The sequence below is a fragment of the Selaginella moellendorffii genome, unplaced genomic scaffold, assembly GCF_000143415.4.
Source record: "Selaginella moellendorffii unplaced genomic scaffold, v1.0 SELMOscaffold_102, whole genome shotgun sequence".
NCBI lineage: Eukaryota > Viridiplantae > Streptophyta > Lycopodiopsida > Selaginellales > Selaginellaceae > Selaginella > Selaginella moellendorffii.
This window is the reverse complement of record NW_003314363.1, coordinates 135,796-152,234: the sequence shown is the minus strand read 5'-3', so window position 1 is coordinate 152,234 and position 16,439 is coordinate 135,796. Positions and strand designations below refer to the sequence as shown.

The window sequence follows — 16,439 nt, the reverse complement described above, 5'->3', positions numbered from 1 at the left end:
GATCCACCATTTTCAACGGTAATGGACTATTAGCGAGTTGATGAATTTCCTTATGGAATATTTAAAGCATACAAAGGAACATTTACGAATTGCTTATATACGGAATTGGCTAATCACAGCCAATTAATAGGAGCCGCAAGAGTGTGGGACTACAAGGCTAAGCAACAGGACATCGGCCAAGGAAAGATAGCGCTTGAGGTGGGAGCTGGTTACTAAGCAACAGAGTGAGGGTGTTCAGCAGCGGGAGATTAAAATCCAAGCCTAGCTTTCTTAACCGCCCAGCATTCCACTAGGCAATTTCTAGCAATCTCATAAAATCAACCACTAAGTTGCCAAAGAAACTCTTGCCGGAGATGGACGTCATCTCGCATGATAATCGCCCCAACAACATAAATAGTTTATGCTTAGTATAAAAATTACTTGATCACAAGTTCTTTAGTTGCCGCTGAAACCACGACCCTGGAATGGCACGCATGAAACAAGAGGAGCATCCATCGTTGTAAGTCCATCGCTTGCACCTGCAGTTCCATCCGACAAGTCCTTGAAAGCTTTGGGCCCGAGCTTCATCACGTCCTCCGCTAGCATGAGCACCAGTTCCTTGGTGACATGCTCCATCGCAAAGACGTGTGAAATTAGGCGTTGCACATCATTGACAACTAGCGTCTCGTTGGAGAGGCTGTACTTGAACACCAGGTCATCGTTGAGTTGCCGGAAACGAACGGTGAGCGAGAGTGGAGATCGTGCAACCCAGAGATCGAGGTTGAGTTTCTTGCCCAGCTCCGTCATGGTGTTGTAGATGAACCGTGCCATTCCCTGGCAACGCACGGCCTTGTCAATCTGCTGCTTGAGTGTATGCTTGGAGATGTAGCTCCAGAAGAAGACCGCCGAAAGGCCATTCCTGGAGCCGGCAAAGGTGGTGTCTGGAGTGCCAGTGTAGATCGGATTGCTCGGTGGGTTGATTTGGTACCTGGAAGAGCCACAACTTTCGTCAACGTTTTTCATCAGGTGGCGTAAGAACATTCACCTTCTCTTGGACATGAAAAGTCCGCATGGAATGGGCGCACCCATCCACTTGTGCCCGCTCATTGCGATGGAATGCACGGCTTCCAGGCTGAAATCAAACTCGGGAGCGACTTCCACAGCGCCACCATCCTCAAACTTGCAGCCCTCTTCCGCGGCCATCTTCAGATACGGAATGTAAGCAGCACCGAGTGCGCCATCGACGTGGATCCAAAATCCCGTCCGTACACTCTCCTCCCCGCCGGCGTCGATGACCCGCTTGTCGTGGCCGTAGAACTGGAAGATGGGCATGAGCGCGGCCATGGCTTTGACGACGCTATCATAGGCGCCCTTGAAAGTGGTGCCGTAGTTGAGGTTGACGAAGATGGGGTGGCCCCTCCGTGCAAAGAAGAGCACTAGCTCCGCGAGAGACTCGGTGCGGATGGTTCCATCCTCGGGGCCCTCCTCGTGCGAGGGGACCTCGTCCGGCCACTTCCCGTCTTCGGTGATCGGGCACATCCCGGGGTACTTCTCCTCGCCCACCACTCCGAAAGTGGGGATGCCGATGAGCCGGGTCGCCTTTGTGAACGAGTAGTGCGTGTCCTCCGAATAGAACGCAACCGGCGAGAAGTAGTTCTCACAAAACTCGTCGCAGCATTCTGGGAATGGAGCTGCGCTCCTTGCCTGGCTCGGGACGGGCTTGGCATTTGGAGGCACGGCTGCTTGGCGATAGACAAGCCGCGCAGCCGCCGCCTTCTTTGTGTCTCCGCCGGATTCCATGAGGAGGATTTTGCCACCGAGGTAGTCCCGGGCATTCCACAGAGCGTACATGTTGCCTTCGGTGGATCCCATGGTGAGGAGGAATCCCCAGTAGCTGTTACCTTCCTCATCACCCAGGAGGGAAGACTTATGAGGCCAGTTCGCGTTCCACAGCGATGCGTAGTAGTCGAGCACGGCGCGCTCCATGAACTTGGTGTTGGTGGTGCAATTGCCCTCGACAAATGGGTCCCCAATGTTGTTCAGCTGGGATCGAAGTAACACACACAAAAAACATTTGATAACAATGACCATGATCTATCTACTTACGTGCACGTTGAGGAAGTCATTCAGTTCGTCGAAGCTCATCTTCTGGTTGGCCTGGAAGCCCATGAAATGGGACTGCTGCTGCTTGAGATAGTCGAGCGACTTGTTAAGGGCCTCCTTGCGGGCTTGCAGATGGTCGGGCGGAGGCTTTTGGAGCTTGTTGTCCTTCAAGCTCGACGTAAGATCGAAGTTGACACCCTCAAGAGCTTTGGGAAGTGCAGGATAGACATAATCGTTAGTGGTGGGAGAGGAAACGCGCTGCGCGGGAACTAGATCACTCATGGAGCTCGCCATATTGATGGATGGATGGATTGATCAAGAACCCGATGCTAAGAGAGAAGAAAGACTAGTGTGTGCTCAATACTGGTTGTGGAAACGCTTTATATGCAAGAGTAGCGTAACAAAATTTCTATCTTGAAGGGAATCAGATGAGTACAGGATTGGGACCTCTTTGATGCAAGCGATGGAAGAATACAAAATCGTAAGGTGTCACTGTATATATTCAGATTGGTATTTTTATAGAAATTTATAGTGTTATATGCAACTTACAACACTATATTATGTGCATGAAGAGGTTTTGCAAATGTATTTGATGTTGCAAGGATTACTACAAAATTTGCATTGAAAAATAGCCTTGCACAGAAAATGCAATCTATTATGTTGCAAAAGATCGTCATGTTATAGTGGATCCCATGGTGAGGAGGAATCCACTGTTCCCTTCCTCGTCACCCAGGAGGTCCGATTTGTGAGGCCAGTTCCCGTTCCACAATTTGAGCGGTGGTGGTGGTGCTATTGCTTTCCGCAATGCATAGTAACCACGTCGAAGTTCGTCGAAGGCCATCTTATGAAGTGGGACTGCTGCTGCGACTCTCGATGGATGGAGAAAGAACTTGTGCTGAGCATGGTTATGGAAACTTGGGGACGTTTATATCCAAGAGTAGCAAAGTAGAAGCTTTTGTTCAAATGTCTCGCTCACGGTCACAGGTGTAATTGTACTGAAAAAAGTTACAAAATTGTAAAGAACCGTATAGACTGGCAATTGAACAAAACTACAAAATTGTAAAGGTGACCGTAACTATAATTGTACTGAGCAAAACTGAACAAACTACAAATTGTAAAGGTGACCGTAACTGTATAATTGTACTACAAAACTCTAAAGGTGACAGTAGACTGCAGCTACAATATTCAAAAAATTGATCACATGTAACTTCACGTATTTAGAGAATGATCAAAATAAAAGAAAAGAGAAGCCCCACGGCTTGAAGATCCTTCCAACTCCACCACTGTTCTTGGCCCACGCTTTCCAAAAGATCGCGAGCTCTTGATTTTACATTGTCCCCATAAAAACACTAGATTTCTAATTCCTTTCACTGATACTTCTGCTTCTTTCTTCTCGGGGCACCATGATGCTCAGGTTGCTCGCGTTTGAAGAGCTTTTCGTAGTCTTCCTTGTGAGCATGGCTCGTTTGCTGAGATTGTCTCCATTTGTCTGGAGCCTTCTCATATCTACACGGAAAGGCAAAAGATGAAACTATCTAGAGTCTATATTGGGCAACTTACTTCGCAACGTTTAACCTGCCCAGAATGTAGGGACCGTGCCTGGACTTTGAGAGATCATTTTGCACGCCAATCAGCTCCATTACAATGGATTCTTTGAGCTTGAGATTTGCTGCCTCGAAGCACTTTGTTACGATGTAGTGAGCCTTTGTATCCGTGGCCAGCACTGCAAAATGATCTTTCAATCTATGTAACATAGAATTAGTTCCGATTTTTTTTAGAGAATTACCGTACCTCTCTATCACAGCGTGCTTTTGTTTTGGCGATGCAGGAGATTTGAGAAACGCTTCCACAACGTGGCATCCAGCTTTATCTTTTATGGCTTCCAGAATCTGTGTCATTTCAAGTACTGAGAAGCTTTTGTAGTATTGCTGACTGCAGTCCTACACAAAGAACTATACATGGTTAAGGATATGCACATATAAACATCATTAAACCTGAGAAAAAGTGAACAAAATCTGTAGCATTACGCATCCCAGAATGGACATTTTCCTTCCTGACTTCCCATCCGAGTCGTGTCCTTCTAAGTGAAGCAAGCGCAGGACAAGAGTATCACGAGAGGCACATTTCGGACAGATGACAGTAGCAACCAATCGGCTTATCTACAAATTTAAAGCCAAAAATGTTAGAAAGTTTCATAAGTGTGTTTACGTGCCTCATGCTGGCTGGTACTCATACGGCTACATACTCCCAGCAAGCTCACAATGACACCAGCCCTTTTCTTCTTTATTAACTCGGTAAAATCCTTTCCTAACTCGTCCAAGAAGAGGCTCACCTGCAACAAAATTATAGTTTCAATAAAAGATAACACAAGTAAAACTTATGCACCTGATCTTCTTGGCGTGCAAAGGCAATCAACGTTTGTAGAGCAAAATTCGAAAATTGGTGCGTTGCTAGCCGCTTCAAATTTCCTTTGAAGATTTCTTCAAGCAATTTTGCGTACACCTCGTTAGATGCCACCTGTAGTATGACCTGCATAACAGCACACACTTAAATAGTTAAAGTTTTTATCTGGACAACAAAACAATAAAGTCTGATGCTTCTTTAAACTCTGACAAATTTACCTCCATCAAATGACTACCGTTTTGATTCTCCATCAACTCCAAAATGCGTTCCAACACTTTAGGCGAAATCATTTCTGTTTGATCAAAACCTAAGAGTGTTGCTATGGCTGAAGACGTATCACTTCCAGTTCCATGGAGCGCCTTGAGAATGGTCTGCATAACATAGCTTATAACAGAGCTCAAAAAAATAATATGCAAAGTTGTTCTCACCTGAAATACGAGACTCGAAAATTGGTCCATCCTTCTCTCAGACATTGAGCTTTTGCATGCTACTAGAATCTCACTGGTAAGTTGCTTGAGAATTCTCGGGAAGCCTGCATGGATGCATTCGCATGTTTTCGCCATGGAATCCATTCGTCCTAGTTTCCTCGACAAGCCATCTTTTCCCTCTGTTTCCACTAATCCGGCTGCAAGAAGAGTGAACTTTCGCAAGACATGCGAGCCATATTTGTTTCCCATAACCTCAAGAGCACTTCCTTGCAGTACCTATAATGAGAACGATGTAGAAAGAACACAATAACGCATGGAAGTACCTCGGAGATCCTGGCCACCGCACTCTCGATCGAGGAAATCAGTCCCGCATCTCCACCATTTTGCTGCAAAATCTCGGACAAGCTCCCAAGCATCATCTCAGCAACGTGAGAAGCCGAGGGATCCATTGCCATGCTCGCGAAATCTGCCGTGCACTGCCCGAGAAACGATAGCAACCGAGCAGCATCGAAGGACTGGATGAGCTTCTCAAGCGCTCTACCGCAAGAAGGATGCGAGGCGAGCCGCAATTCCTTGCCGCGGGCCTCTTCCAGAGCGCTGGCGCACAATGCCTCCCTCTCCTTGTCATCGGCAATCGTTTCCAGCAGCGCCAAGACCTCGGAAAAATATTTCTGCGTCTCGGCATCGATCTGGCCTCTAAGAGAAAAATGTTTCAGCCGGGATTTCAGCGCTCTCTCCTTACCGCGATGGCATCGGTCCAAGAGCATGGCCGACAGGATCACCGGCGAGCTGCGGCTGCCGCTGTCGCGGCTTGCGTCGTCTCTTTCCCTCGCCCATCCGCGGAAGAACCCTAAATTTCCAAGGGTTTAAAGGTTTAGCACTAAATTCTTTCACTAAACAGGCCGTGTGCTTCCAGCAATACGATTCGAGGGAGTGAAGAGCTTGCTCGCGACTCGGACAACGTCGTCCCTGGTGACCGACTCGATCTCTCGAGTTTCCTCAAGAACACGGTTCCAAGACCCCGCTGTAGCTTCGTAAGTGCTGAGAATCCTCGCCATGGAGGAATTGCTTCCCAGCGCTTCCAGCAAGCTCGCTCGCGTCGACTTCCGGATTGGAACCAGCTCGCCCTCCTCGACCCCTTGGCGAACCAGGTCCTGGAGCTGGTCGTGAACGAGGCCGGCTAGCTTCTCGGTGCTGCTCGAACCGGGCGTTGGAGAAGCATAGAGCATCATCAAGCACGGGAACTTGTCGCCTGGAAAGCTCGAGAGGCACTCCGCCGAGAGGACCCTGCTGGGAGCGATGAGCCGTTTGTAGAGCCTGGAGACTCGGCCGCCGGCGAGGACGTCGCTGATCACCGAGAGAACTGGATCATCCGAAGACCACGAAGCTGGCCTGTAGTAGCCTTCCATGTAGAGAGGCTGTGCCGGCGAAGGCATCCTCAAGATCTCTCCCGGAGGAGGCTTGGAAGCAGCAAAATCGTCCCAACCATCTTGGGACCTCCAGAGCTCGGAATAACTTCTCGGTGACGAGGACGTTGGTGATGCGCAAGGAGTTTTCCAGCTGCCGAAGAAGCGAGTGGCTAGCTTCTCAACCTCGACTGGATTCACGTCGCCAACCACGGCACAAGTGAGCTTGCAAGGAGTGTAGTTTTTGGTGAAGAAGTCGGTCACTTCTCTCCGGCCGATCTTCTCAAAGTCACTCGGGTAGCCGATGATGGGCCGGCCGTAAGCTTGGCCTGGGAATGCGGCCTCGGTGAATGCCTCGGTGAAGCGACCATACGGAGAATTCTCCACTCTCAGGCGCCTCTCTTCCTTCACGACTTCCTTCTCGGCGTACAAATCTCTGAAAACCGGCGCCATGAATCGTCCACTCTCGAGCGCCATCCAGAGCTCCAGCTTGTTGGCTGGCAGAGAAACGAAATACTCGGTGGAGTCCTGCGAGGTCTGAGCGTTGAGGCCCACTCCGCCTTGCCTCTCGATCAAAGACCCATACTGGCTGGCGGCAGAGAACTTTGCTGCTTGTTCTTGAGCTCTTGTAAATTCTTCCACCAGCTTCGCCACGAGCTTGGAATTTTTGGCCACCTTGGCATCCCTGAGAGCGTAAAAGATCTCGTCCAGCTGATCCAGTGCTTCCGATTCACGCTCGAAATCTCGGCTTCCAATCAGCCTCGTCCCCTTGAATGCTAGATGCTCGAGAAGATGAGCAATCCCAGTCATTCCAGTGGATTCATCCGCCGCTCCAACGTCGGCATAGGTGTGGCAAGCGACAATTGGAGCATTGTGACGCTCCAGGACGATCCATTTCATCCCATTCCCGAGCTGGAATGTAGAAACCCTACTTTGCAACCTGTCGACCGCATTCTGGGATTGCCTCGTCGAATCCCTCTCCAGGCCCGTCTGGATCAAAGCTCTTGCTGGATTGGCGACTGTTGCCACTGCCGTCGCGACGAGTGGCGCAGCTAGCGCCGCCCTTCTTGTTGTCGTCAAATCTAAGCATTCTTTGAGAGGAATTGGACTCACAGATCTCTGCTGCTCTGGCTGGGGATTCAGCTGGCATTGGATGGACGATTTCCTGCGGGATTCACGCTGATGCCGCTGCCGCCCCTTGTGGATTGTGTACGCTACACTGAAAGACCTCTCCAACGATCCTGGAACAGGCATCTTAGGGCTGGAATATCTTTGGATCGATGACCCCGGTAAATCATGGAAGTAACTTTCTCCTTCGTACGTTCTAGGGCAGCAGTCACTGTCAGAGGTAACGCGGAACTTTTCAAATATTTTCCCGCTTAGGTTTAGTCCACTCGCTAGCAGACACGTGTCATTTACTGACAGGTTTTCAATCCAGATGCGTGATTACCCATGCAGTGTTTTAACTTCTAGGTAGCGAGCTAGTACCATTCCTGGGAGCTTTTTCGTTCGCCCGTCGTGCTTCTAGGGTTCCCGGTCACGAATGTGAGATCACGGCGCGGTCGATCGATCAGGTTTGTGAATCCTGGCGCCGTGAATCGATGCAGAGAATCTTTTCTTTCTTGCAAGCGCAGTGGATTCGACAATGGGACGGTATCGGATCAGCTCCTTCGTGATCACTTGGATAAACTTGATCACTCTGGTATGTGGCGCGATCGGCATTGGGAAGTATTTTCGATCTGATGTCACAGATTGCGTCACTGGCGATTTTGTCTTTCGGGATTTTCCTGGCTGCCAAGCATGGGGATTGCGAGAAGTTTTTCACGGCTCCTGTTCTCGTCATTGGAGCGTTCTCTTTGATCCTGTAAGACCTTTTCCTCATGGAATAGCCATGGAATAAATGTGCGAATTAATGTTCTTCCTGGGTGTTACAGCTCACTCGTTGGCTGTGTTGGAGCTTGGAGGGACAACGTTTGCCTCTTGTGGACTGTATCCTTCCTTTTCTTTTTCTATCTTCAATTTCTTTTCTCCTTGACATTGCAACAGTACCTGACTGTTTTGTTCCTCCTGATCGCTGGAGTTGCCGTTTTCACTGTTTTTGCGTAAGTTGCAAATGCTGATTGAGCTTGATAATCAAGCTTGCTGTTCCTCCAGGTTCGTTGTGACAAGCAAAGGCGCTGGACATGCTATCAGTGGTCAAGCGTAAGAGATTTTACTTTTCAAGTAGTCAGAATAAGGACATGTCATGCTTGAATTGTCGTTTCCAGATTCAAGGAGTACAGGCTCGGAGACTATTCCCACTGGATCCAGAAACAGGTTTAAAACTCTTTTCCTTGTGACGAACTTTATCAATTTATTTTGTCAGACAAATGACCCGGCGAGGTGGAAGCATCTCAAGAGCTGTTTTGTGCAAACTAGCTTATGCAACGAGCTCCCCAAGAAGTATCATGTATGTAAGCATTTATTCGTTTTCTCTTGAACAATTCTCCGTGATTTTATGTTGTCAGACCATCAGGAGCATGAGGAACGGCAAGCTGAGCTCGATCGAGTCAGGCTGCTGCAGGCCACCATCTGAGTTGAGAGAAAACTCCATAATTCCAGGACTAATCTCTTGTTTTGCAGGTGTGGCTTTGCGATGAAGAACTCAACGTTCTACGACCTCACATCTCGGATACGAAGCTCGAACAAGGACTGCAGAACGTATAAGAACGACCGCGAGACCAAATGCTACAACTGCGATTCTTGCAAGTAAGCATTATCCGCTACCTACTTTGTGTGTGAAGTCGCCTGTCGTCTTATGGTTGGATTGTTTTCTTGCTTGAAAAAGAGCTGGAGTGGCGGAGTACTTAAAGAAGAAATGGCGCCGCATGTCAACCTTCAACGTTGTCCTCTTCGTCATCCTGGTACCGGGGAAAAAAATGAGAAGAAGAAATGCGATTCTATTCCTTACGTCATCGATGGCTCACGCTGTTCTCTTGCAGATTGTCGTCTACTCGGTTGGCTGCTGCGCCAGGCGTAGCGCATCCCGATCGCAGTACTACAAAATCTACTAGCGCAGGAAGATCGCTCGGGCCTTCGGGCCGAAGGAAGGCTGTGAAAATTTCGTTGCAAAAACAGGAGATCGCGTCTCCCAGGTTCGCTGCGAGCCACCATTTTAGATGAAGTTTTCTTTTGATCCATTCAAGCGGCCGTGCGTCCTACGGGAAAGTGACCACATGCCAGTTTCTCGTACGGACACGTTGTTACGAAAAGCAAGCAAGAGGAAGGAGGGTGCTGCTCTTTTTTAGCGGCGGCTATGGATATGGAACCGCTAGATTCGTTGATGATCCGGGTGGATGCGCTAGTGACGAGCATGGTGATGGGCTCTTTGAGTGATCAGAAGGACATGGTACACACGCTGCGAATTCTATCCAAGCGCGACGACGATCACAGGCTATGCATCGGCGACGCGGGCGCAATCCCCCATCTCGTCCACCTCCTCTCCTCGCCCGACCCGGCCGTGCAAGAGGACGCCATCACTTGCCTCCTCAACACCTCCATCGCGCACCCCAACAAGGGGCGCATCGTGGAGACGCGCGGCGCGATCGATCGCATCGCCGACACGGTGCGCTGCGGCGCGCGGGAGGAATCGCGGCAGAACGCCGCCACGACGCTCTTCAGCGTGCTCATGGTCGAGGAGTACAGGAATCCAATCGGCGAGAAGGAGGGTGTGATCACGGCGCTGCTGGAGCTCCTCCAGCACGAGTCGCCGCGGTCGAGGAAGGACGCGATCAAGGCCCTCTTCCACCTCTCCCTCTCGCCGCTAAACAAGTCGAGGATCATCCGCAAAGGTACTCTCGAGATCTTGCTGGCCATGGTGGAGCGTAGGGTTAGAATCCCAAAGAGGGACGACAGTGGCAACGTCGACAACGCCGCCGCCGACGCTCTCGCGCTGCTCACGCAGCTCGCCTCCTGCGACGAGGGCGTGGCGGCGCTGAGCAAGCCCAAGATCCTGGCCCTCTTGGTGGAGCTCCTCGAGCCCGGGGAGTCGTCGCGGTGCCGGGAGCACGCCAGCGCCGCGCTGCTCGCGCTGTGCCAAACGGGCGGCGACGCCGTCGTCGAGAAGCTCATCGAGTTCGATGTGTGCGTCTCGGCGCTGTGTAGCTTGCTCTCGGCCGGAACGCAGCGGGCAAAGTCCAAGGCTGGAGCACTCTTGCAACTATTGATGGTGAACGAAAGGAGTTGACATGGAAAGGAAAGATACAACCTCGAGGGACTACCATTTTTTTTTCTTCTTCCGGTTAACTGGGAGGCTGGCGGCTTCTTGCTTTCACAAAATATCATACACTCCGGTCGACTCCTATCGGCCTCGGCCTCGGCCCCGGCCCCGACCTCGGCCCCGTCCTCGGCCAGCCGGTTTGCCTGGAAGGAAGAAAAGCAGCACAAATTTTAGAAGCAAGCACGAAGAACAAGGATGATCATACCCGCCGCTGGTTTCTTCTGCTTCACTCTGGGCGTATCGTCCACGAGCAGCGTCTCGAGATTCAAGCTGTCGGGTAGAATGTAGTAGCGGATGTTGTTCCCTCGGATGCTGAGATGATCCATTGTGACGGGGTTCTTCCCTTTCAACACCAGCTTCACGGCCTTGAGATGGGTGTTCATGCTGATATCCACGCCTACACACCAGAGGAAAAGGGAAACTTATCAGAGAAAACAATCGCTAGAAACTAGCCTAGAGACATCACACCTGTGATTGTTCCATTCACAATAGTCCCATTCTTGAGCTCGATCGATACCGTCTCGTTGTTTAGCTTCATCAGAAATCTGGGAGAAGCGAGAAATCAGACTGTCAGTGCGCGAGAACCCTAAACCCTGTGGAAGAGAAAGAGGAGAGGCGATGGAGATGCGCTGACGTACCTCACGAGCTTCATCTCGGCGGCGTCTCCTCGCTCGCAAAGCCGCCTTCTACACTGGGAGTTCTTGCCGCGCACAAAAACCCTAACCTAGACCACACTAAAACCCACACTGCCACTCGCCCTAATGTGTGGATGCGCGGGAGGATCAGCGATGGAGCCGCCGATGGATCGCATCTCCTCGTTTCCTGGCTGCGGCACCTCGGTGATGCCAGGGATCTTGCCGAAGGCAGGAAGCTCCACGCGCATTTTGCCGCGACGGGGATGGATCGCGGAACGATTTTGGGAAATTTGCTCGTCCGGATGTATGGGAGCTGCGGCCAGGTGGAGAAATCGCTTGCGGCATTTGCAAGGATCCACAGGAAGAATGTCTTCTCGTGGACGCTCTTGTGTGGAGCGTATGCCGAGAACGGGCATTTGGATAGATCCAAGATCGTATTCCAGAAAATGCCTCAGAGGGATATGGTTTCCTGTACCGCCATGATAGGAATCTACAGCCAGGATGGATTCTTGGTCGATGCGAGGCGCGTCTTCGATGAGATGCCGGAGAAGAATCTAGTTCCGTGGAACGCTCTCGTGACGGCTCATGCCGCGGCTGGAATGTTGAAAGATGCCAGAAGAGTGTTTGAGGGGATGCCGGGGTGGAACTTGGTTACTTGCAATTCGATGCTGCAAGGCTACGCGCATCATGGAGAGGCCTGGGATTTTTTTCACAGACTGCCAGTGAAGGATTTGATATCTTGGAACTTGGTGCTTCAGTCTTCCTCGGCTCGCGGAAGCCTGGAAGAAACGAAAGGAGTGTTTGATCGGATGGCAGAGTGGGATAGAGCTTCCTGGATCGCGATGGTCACCTCTTACGCTCAGTCGGGGAAGATCGATGCTGCGAGAGAAATCTTTGAAGACATGCCCGAGCACAGCGTTGCTTCGTGCACTGCAATGCTGCTGGCGTATGCTGAAGGTGGCGATGCCGAAGAAGCAAAAGAAATCTTTGACAGTGTCACTCAGCACGACGTCATGTCTTGGAACGCGATGATTGTGGCTTATGCTCAGAACCGGGCTCTGGATGAAGCGAGGAGTGTGTTCGACAGAATGCCGAAGAGGAACTTGGTTTCGTGGAACGCCATGGTGCAAACTTACTCTCAAAGCAGCAACATTGAAGAGGCCGAAAACTTGTTCTTGGAGATGAAGGAGAGAGATGTGATCTCCTGGACTGCGATGGTGGTGGCTTACGGCCAGAACGGACAGCTCCAAGAGTCGTGGAGGATGTTTAGCCGGATTCCACGACCAAACATCGTCTCTTGGAACGCAATGCTCAGCGTCTACTCTCTCAACGGGGAGCTGCAAGCTGCTCGGTGCGTGTTCGAGAAAATGCCTCAGCGTAATCTTGTTGCTTGGACGACAATGATCACAAGCTATGCGCGGAGCGAAGAATTGGACAACGCGAGGAAGGTGTTTGATTCAATGCCAGAGCAAGATACAGTTTCATGGACTTCCATGATCGCAACCTATGCTGAAAGTGGTCACGCAGAAATTGCTCTTCGGCTGTTCAAGCTGATGGATCTGGAAGGTTTCCGAGCGGACAAGGTCTCCTACACCAGCGTTTTACAGGCATGTTCAAGCCTTGTGGCACCTCGAGAAGGCAAACTTATCCACGCAAGCATCGTCCAAGGCGGGGTTGTCTCGGAGACCTCAGTTGGCACGGCTCTGATCAACATGTATGGAAAGTGTGGCCTTTTGATGGAGGCGAGGACGATGCTCGAGAAAATGCCGAGGCACGATATAGGTTCCTGGACGGCCACCATCGTGGCTTTCGCGCAAAACGGCTGTGCGGCTGGTGCCATCGAGCTCTTCCAAAACTTGAACCTCGGAGGCTTGGTTCCGGACTGGATCGTCGTCGTAAGTGTTTTGTGCGCTTGCAGCCATGGAGGAATGCTTAGTGATGCGTGGTTTTTCTTCACCTCAGCACAGGAGGACTATGCCATCGTTCCACCTTACGATCTCTACCTTTGCATGATCGGGCTTCTCGGCAGAGCTGGGCAGCTCGAGCAAGCGGAAGAGCTGATCGTCGCCATGCCTTTCGACCCGGACGTGGTTGCATGGATGATCTTGCTGAGCGCATGCCGGAGCATCGGAGACTCGAGACGAGGAGCTGTTGCTGCCGAGCGAGTGTTTTCTCTGGATCCGGAGAATGCGTCGGCTTATCTGCTTCTGTCGAACACCCATGCTGCTGCTGGGAACTGGGACGATGCGACAAACGTGAGGAGGATCATGAGCCAGAGAGGAATCAAGAAGAGACCAGGCTGGAGCTACATGGATTTTTTTCTCAGCGGCCGGGAATTTCTATCTTGAGGTACACACTTCCTTTTTACCTTTTTTTCTTTCTTTATTCCGCTACAGGATCGAAAATCCTGCAGAGATTTTCGTCACTCTCCCGCTGCAACGATCTGGTGCACTCTTTCTAAACGTGAGCGATTTTTCTTTTCCTTTGTTGTGCGGCCTGACTCACTTTGATATTTTGTCAACGAGAAGGCGAAAAGAATCGACTCCAAAGGTGAAAATAATCTCGGAATTCTTCTAATGGACTCGCTGCTGACTGTTTCATCTTGCTTTTTCTCGCGAGAAGAGTCTACTTTATTCACTGCTCCCACTGAGGTAAAGGGCTGGCCCCGCTCTATAATATCACTCTCTGTACGTCGGTCATGTCACTCTTTTTGTGGCCTTCCAGAACATCGTCTGATACGACACTAATCAAACTCCCCAGAACGGAGGAACGGATGAAAAGGCTTATTTTCCACGATCGCATTGCCACCTTTTCGATCTCGCTTCGGTTGATCGATCCGAGTTCGTCGCGAACATCTTGATAGCTGGCTGGTACGGTACGATACGATCGATGTCACAAACTTATCTTGCTTTCTTCCAGATTTCTAGTCGGGGAAGCCACGCTTCTCGAGTAGAGTCTCAAACCGCTTGCACGACTCGGCTCTCATCTCGGTGGACGTCTCCATATCCGGGGCCGGGAAGTAGTCCGCGCGGAGCTGGACGTCGCGCAAGTTATAGATCTTGAGCAGCATCATGAAGAGGTGCTCGTACGCGGTGCCATGCACGAAGAGCTTGCGGAGACCATGGCACTGCGAGATCAGTCCCACTCCCGGCAGCGTCATCCCGCGATAGTTCACGTCCTTGTCCGAGGGAGGGAAGTAGTCGAGCTCCTGGAGGCCGGGCAGTGACTGGATCCCCTGGAGGTAGAAGCGCTCCCAGATGCTGAGATCGCGGTTGCCGCCGGGGGCGCTGAGCGCGTAGCCCACCGCCTCGCTGAGATCCAGGCGGAGGCTCGCCAGCGATGGGAAGCGCGCGAAGGAGCGCAGCCCAAACTCGCGAGCTTGCGGCTTGGCGAAGAGGCGGCAGTCGCCCTCCACCCGGATGCTGAGCTCGCGGAGGAGCGGGCAGTGGGAGATGAGATTCATCTGGACGAGCGGGCTGATGAGATGCGCTGCCGAGATCCACAGCGAGAGGTGGTGGAGCTTCTTCCAGGCGAGATTTCCGAAGAGATCCAGCACTTGATCTTGCTCTTGCGCTTGCTCAGCCCCTCCTTGTTCTTCTTCTTCCAGGTCCTGATCCCACACGCAATCGACGTGGAGGTGCTGGAGCGTGGATCGCACCGGAGCTAGCGCGCGGAGGAGATTGCGCGTGGACAGCGTCGGGCAGCACTCGATCTCCACGCGGGTGAGAGTCCGGCGGAGAATCGAGACGCAAGAGGAGAGGCCAGCCGGGGTGACGAGCGGGCAGCGGCGGAGGCCCAGCCAGGAGATCTGTGGGCTGGCGCTGGCGATGGCGCCCAGCGCGGCGTCCGTGAGATCGTCACAGCTCCGGAGCTGGAGGGTCCGCAGCCCGGCGGCGCCACAGCGGGCGATCCCATTGCTGCCCGAGCACAAGCCCTGGAAGTGGCCGAGGTGGAGCGCGTGGACGCTCTTGGAGCTCTTGGCCAGGGCCTCGAATGCCGGGGCGGAGTCTCTTACCTTGTGGCCTAGCAGCAGCGCGAGATCTTCCAGCAGCGGCAGCGCCTGGAACAGGGATTCCAGCCCCCGGACCGTGACGCTGGCGTCGAGCGCGGCGGCGCTAAACACCGGATCATCGCTGGCGGGATCGCGGCTGGCGGAGAACTGCGTGGAATCTACGAGGTGGAGCACGCGGAGGCGCGGGCAGTAGTCGGCGACCTGGATCAGGCACTCGTCGCTCAAGCAGTCGAGGAACCGCGGATCGAACTCGCACAGCGCGTAGAGCTCCTCGAGGTTGATCCCACACGCAGCGGCGATGGCGAGGAGCTCCGCGGCCTTGAATCCTTCGGGCGAGAGCTTGAGGAGGTTGAGGACGCGGAGGTTGGCGGATGGGCCGGCCTGGAGCGCGGGCGCGATGTCCTCGGCCCAGCAGTAGAAGCGCGAGAGGTCGAGATGGGTGAGGCGGGGGCACGAAGAGAGGAGGCCGCGGAGCTCCATGGCAGCGTCGCCGCCATCGCCGCCATCGCCGCCGCCGCCGGTGGGGCGCTGGTGCCATCGAACCAGGCGTACGGTCTCGAGGTCGGGCCAGGAGGCGGCCACGAGCTGGATGTCCGTACCATCGCGGGCGTAGACGGTGAGATCCACGACGCTGGGGAAGGCCCGGTTGAGCCACCGCGCGGTAAGCTGGCCGCACACCGCCGAGTGGGCGGCGTACAGCGTGGTGCCCCAGGGCGAGACGTTGGAGACGTCGAGGTGCCGCACGGCATGGAAGGTGGTAGGCAGCATGTGGAGCTGGGCGGAGCTGCCGCGGAGGCACAGCCGGCGTCGCGTTGCGCGCTCCATTGCGTGCCACTCCTTGCACACGAGTGACGCTGCGTTGCGGCTGCGTGTGTCGGGTACCAGAGCGATTATCGCCGCCAAGATAGAGCCCGGAATGTCGTGCAGCACCGTGCGCCTCCCTTGCTCGTGATCTTCTTCCTCGCCATGGGTGGTCTTTTGCCGCTTGTTGTTGCTCAACGTCCAGAGATCCAATTCGCCACCATCGCCGACTAGATCCTCCTCCCTCGCTCGCGTCCCAATTTGCATCGGGCCATCCCACCTCGAGCAAAAGTCTATCTCCATTTGGATTGAAATCTCTGGCTAGCAGTCTACCAAATGTTCTTGCGAGCTATCAATCTATCAAGTATCAATCTCTCAAGTGTGCTTGCGCCCCAAATTCATTCTACACAACAC

General features: G+C 52.6%; 8 protein-coding genes across 13 annotated transcripts; 3 read left to right on the top strand and 5 right to left on the bottom strand.

Moving 5' to 3' along the window:
* Positions 1-309: 309 nt before the first annotated feature.
* On the bottom strand, positions 310-2,456 carry LOC9629364 (serine decarboxylase 2). The gene is made up of 3 exons (XM_002989855.2): positions 2,086-2,456; positions 1,025-2,022; positions 310-967 (listed from the first exon to the last, which is right to left on the bottom strand). The coding sequence occupies exons 1-3, from the start codon at positions 2,374-2,376 to the stop codon at positions 436-438; spliced, it is 1,821 nt and encodes a 606-aa protein (XP_002989901.2). The 5' UTR covers positions 2,377-2,456; the 3' UTR covers positions 310-435.
* Positions 2,457-3,266: 810 nt separating this feature from the next.
* On the bottom strand, positions 3,267-5,846 carry LOC112342240 (pumilio homolog 23-like). Its single transcript, XM_024663763.1, has 10 exons — positions 5,656-5,846; positions 5,237-5,609; positions 4,914-5,189; positions 4,704-4,856; positions 4,468-4,611; positions 4,295-4,414; positions 4,077-4,241; positions 3,874-4,022; positions 3,643-3,825; positions 3,267-3,588 (listed from the first exon to the last, which is right to left on the bottom strand). Exons 1-10 carry the CDS (start codon positions 5,748-5,750, stop codon positions 3,450-3,452), a joined length of 1,797 nt encoding a protein of 598 aa, XP_024519531.1. The 5' UTR covers positions 5,751-5,846; the 3' UTR covers positions 3,267-3,449.
* Positions 5,807-7,573, bottom strand: LOC9629982 (uncharacterized zinc protease y4wA). The gene has a single exon (XM_002989854.2). The coding sequence runs from the start codon at positions 7,571-7,573 to the stop codon at positions 5,807-5,809; it is 1,767 nt and encodes a 588-aa protein (XP_002989900.2).
* Positions 7,574-7,785: 212 nt separating this feature from the next.
* LOC9629981 (tetraspanin-10) lies at positions 7,786-9,498 on the top strand. Of its 2 annotated transcripts, none has more exons than XM_024663693.1 (12): positions 7,786-7,893; positions 7,954-8,021; positions 8,119-8,183; positions 8,254-8,308; positions 8,366-8,421; positions 8,474-8,521; positions 8,587-8,635; positions 8,685-8,768; positions 8,827-8,894; positions 8,942-9,067; positions 9,147-9,222; positions 9,301-9,498. In XM_024663693.1, the coding sequence occupies exons 2-12, from the start codon at positions 7,965-7,967 to the stop codon at positions 9,370-9,372; spliced, it is 756 nt and encodes a 251-aa protein (XP_024519461.1). In that variant the 5' UTR covers positions 7,786-7,893; positions 7,954-7,964; the 3' UTR covers positions 9,373-9,498. The 2 variants fall into 2 exon arrangements, with proteins under 2 accessions (XP_024519461.1, XP_024519460.1); XM_024663692.1 differs by having other exon boundaries at positions 8,071-8,183.
* Positions 9,499-9,612: 114 nt separating this feature from the next.
* Positions 9,613-10,659, top strand: LOC9629363 (U-box domain-containing protein 14). Its single transcript, XM_002989934.2, has one exon. It carries the CDS (start codon positions 9,615-9,617, stop codon positions 10,542-10,544), a length of 930 nt encoding a protein of 309 aa, XP_002989980.2. The 5' UTR covers positions 9,613-9,614; the 3' UTR covers positions 10,545-10,659.
* LOC9629980 (small nuclear ribonucleoprotein SmD1b) lies at positions 10,489-11,318 on the bottom strand. Its single transcript, XM_002989853.2, has 4 exons — positions 11,216-11,318; positions 11,046-11,122; positions 10,783-10,974; positions 10,489-10,720 (listed from the first exon to the last, which is right to left on the bottom strand). The coding sequence occupies exons 1-4, from the start codon at positions 11,227-11,229 to the stop codon at positions 10,659-10,661; spliced, it is 345 nt and encodes a 114-aa protein (XP_002989899.1). The 5' UTR covers positions 11,230-11,318; the 3' UTR covers positions 10,489-10,658.
* LOC9629362 (pentatricopeptide repeat-containing protein At4g02750) lies at positions 11,261-14,003 on the top strand. 5 transcript variants are annotated; one of them, XM_024663684.1, is made up of 3 exons: positions 11,261-13,561; positions 13,626-13,675; positions 13,741-14,003. In XM_024663684.1, the coding sequence occupies exon 1, from the start codon at positions 11,347-11,349 to the stop codon at positions 13,558-13,560; it is 2,214 nt and encodes a 737-aa protein (XP_024519452.1). In that variant the 5' UTR covers positions 11,261-11,346; the 3' UTR covers position 13,561; positions 13,626-13,675; positions 13,741-14,003. The 5 variants fall into 5 exon arrangements, with proteins under 5 accessions (XP_024519452.1, XP_024519451.1, XP_024519449.1 ...); XM_024663683.1 differs by having other exon boundaries at positions 13,626-14,003; XM_024663681.1 differs by having other exon boundaries at positions 11,261-13,675.
* LOC9629361 (F-box/LRR-repeat MAX2 homolog A) lies at positions 13,860-16,413 on the bottom strand. Its single transcript, XM_002989852.2, has one exon. It carries the CDS (start codon positions 16,326-16,328, stop codon positions 14,136-14,138), a length of 2,193 nt encoding a protein of 730 aa, XP_002989898.2. The 5' UTR covers positions 16,329-16,413; the 3' UTR covers positions 13,860-14,135.
* Between the last annotated feature and the right edge of the window lie 26 nt (positions 16,414-16,439).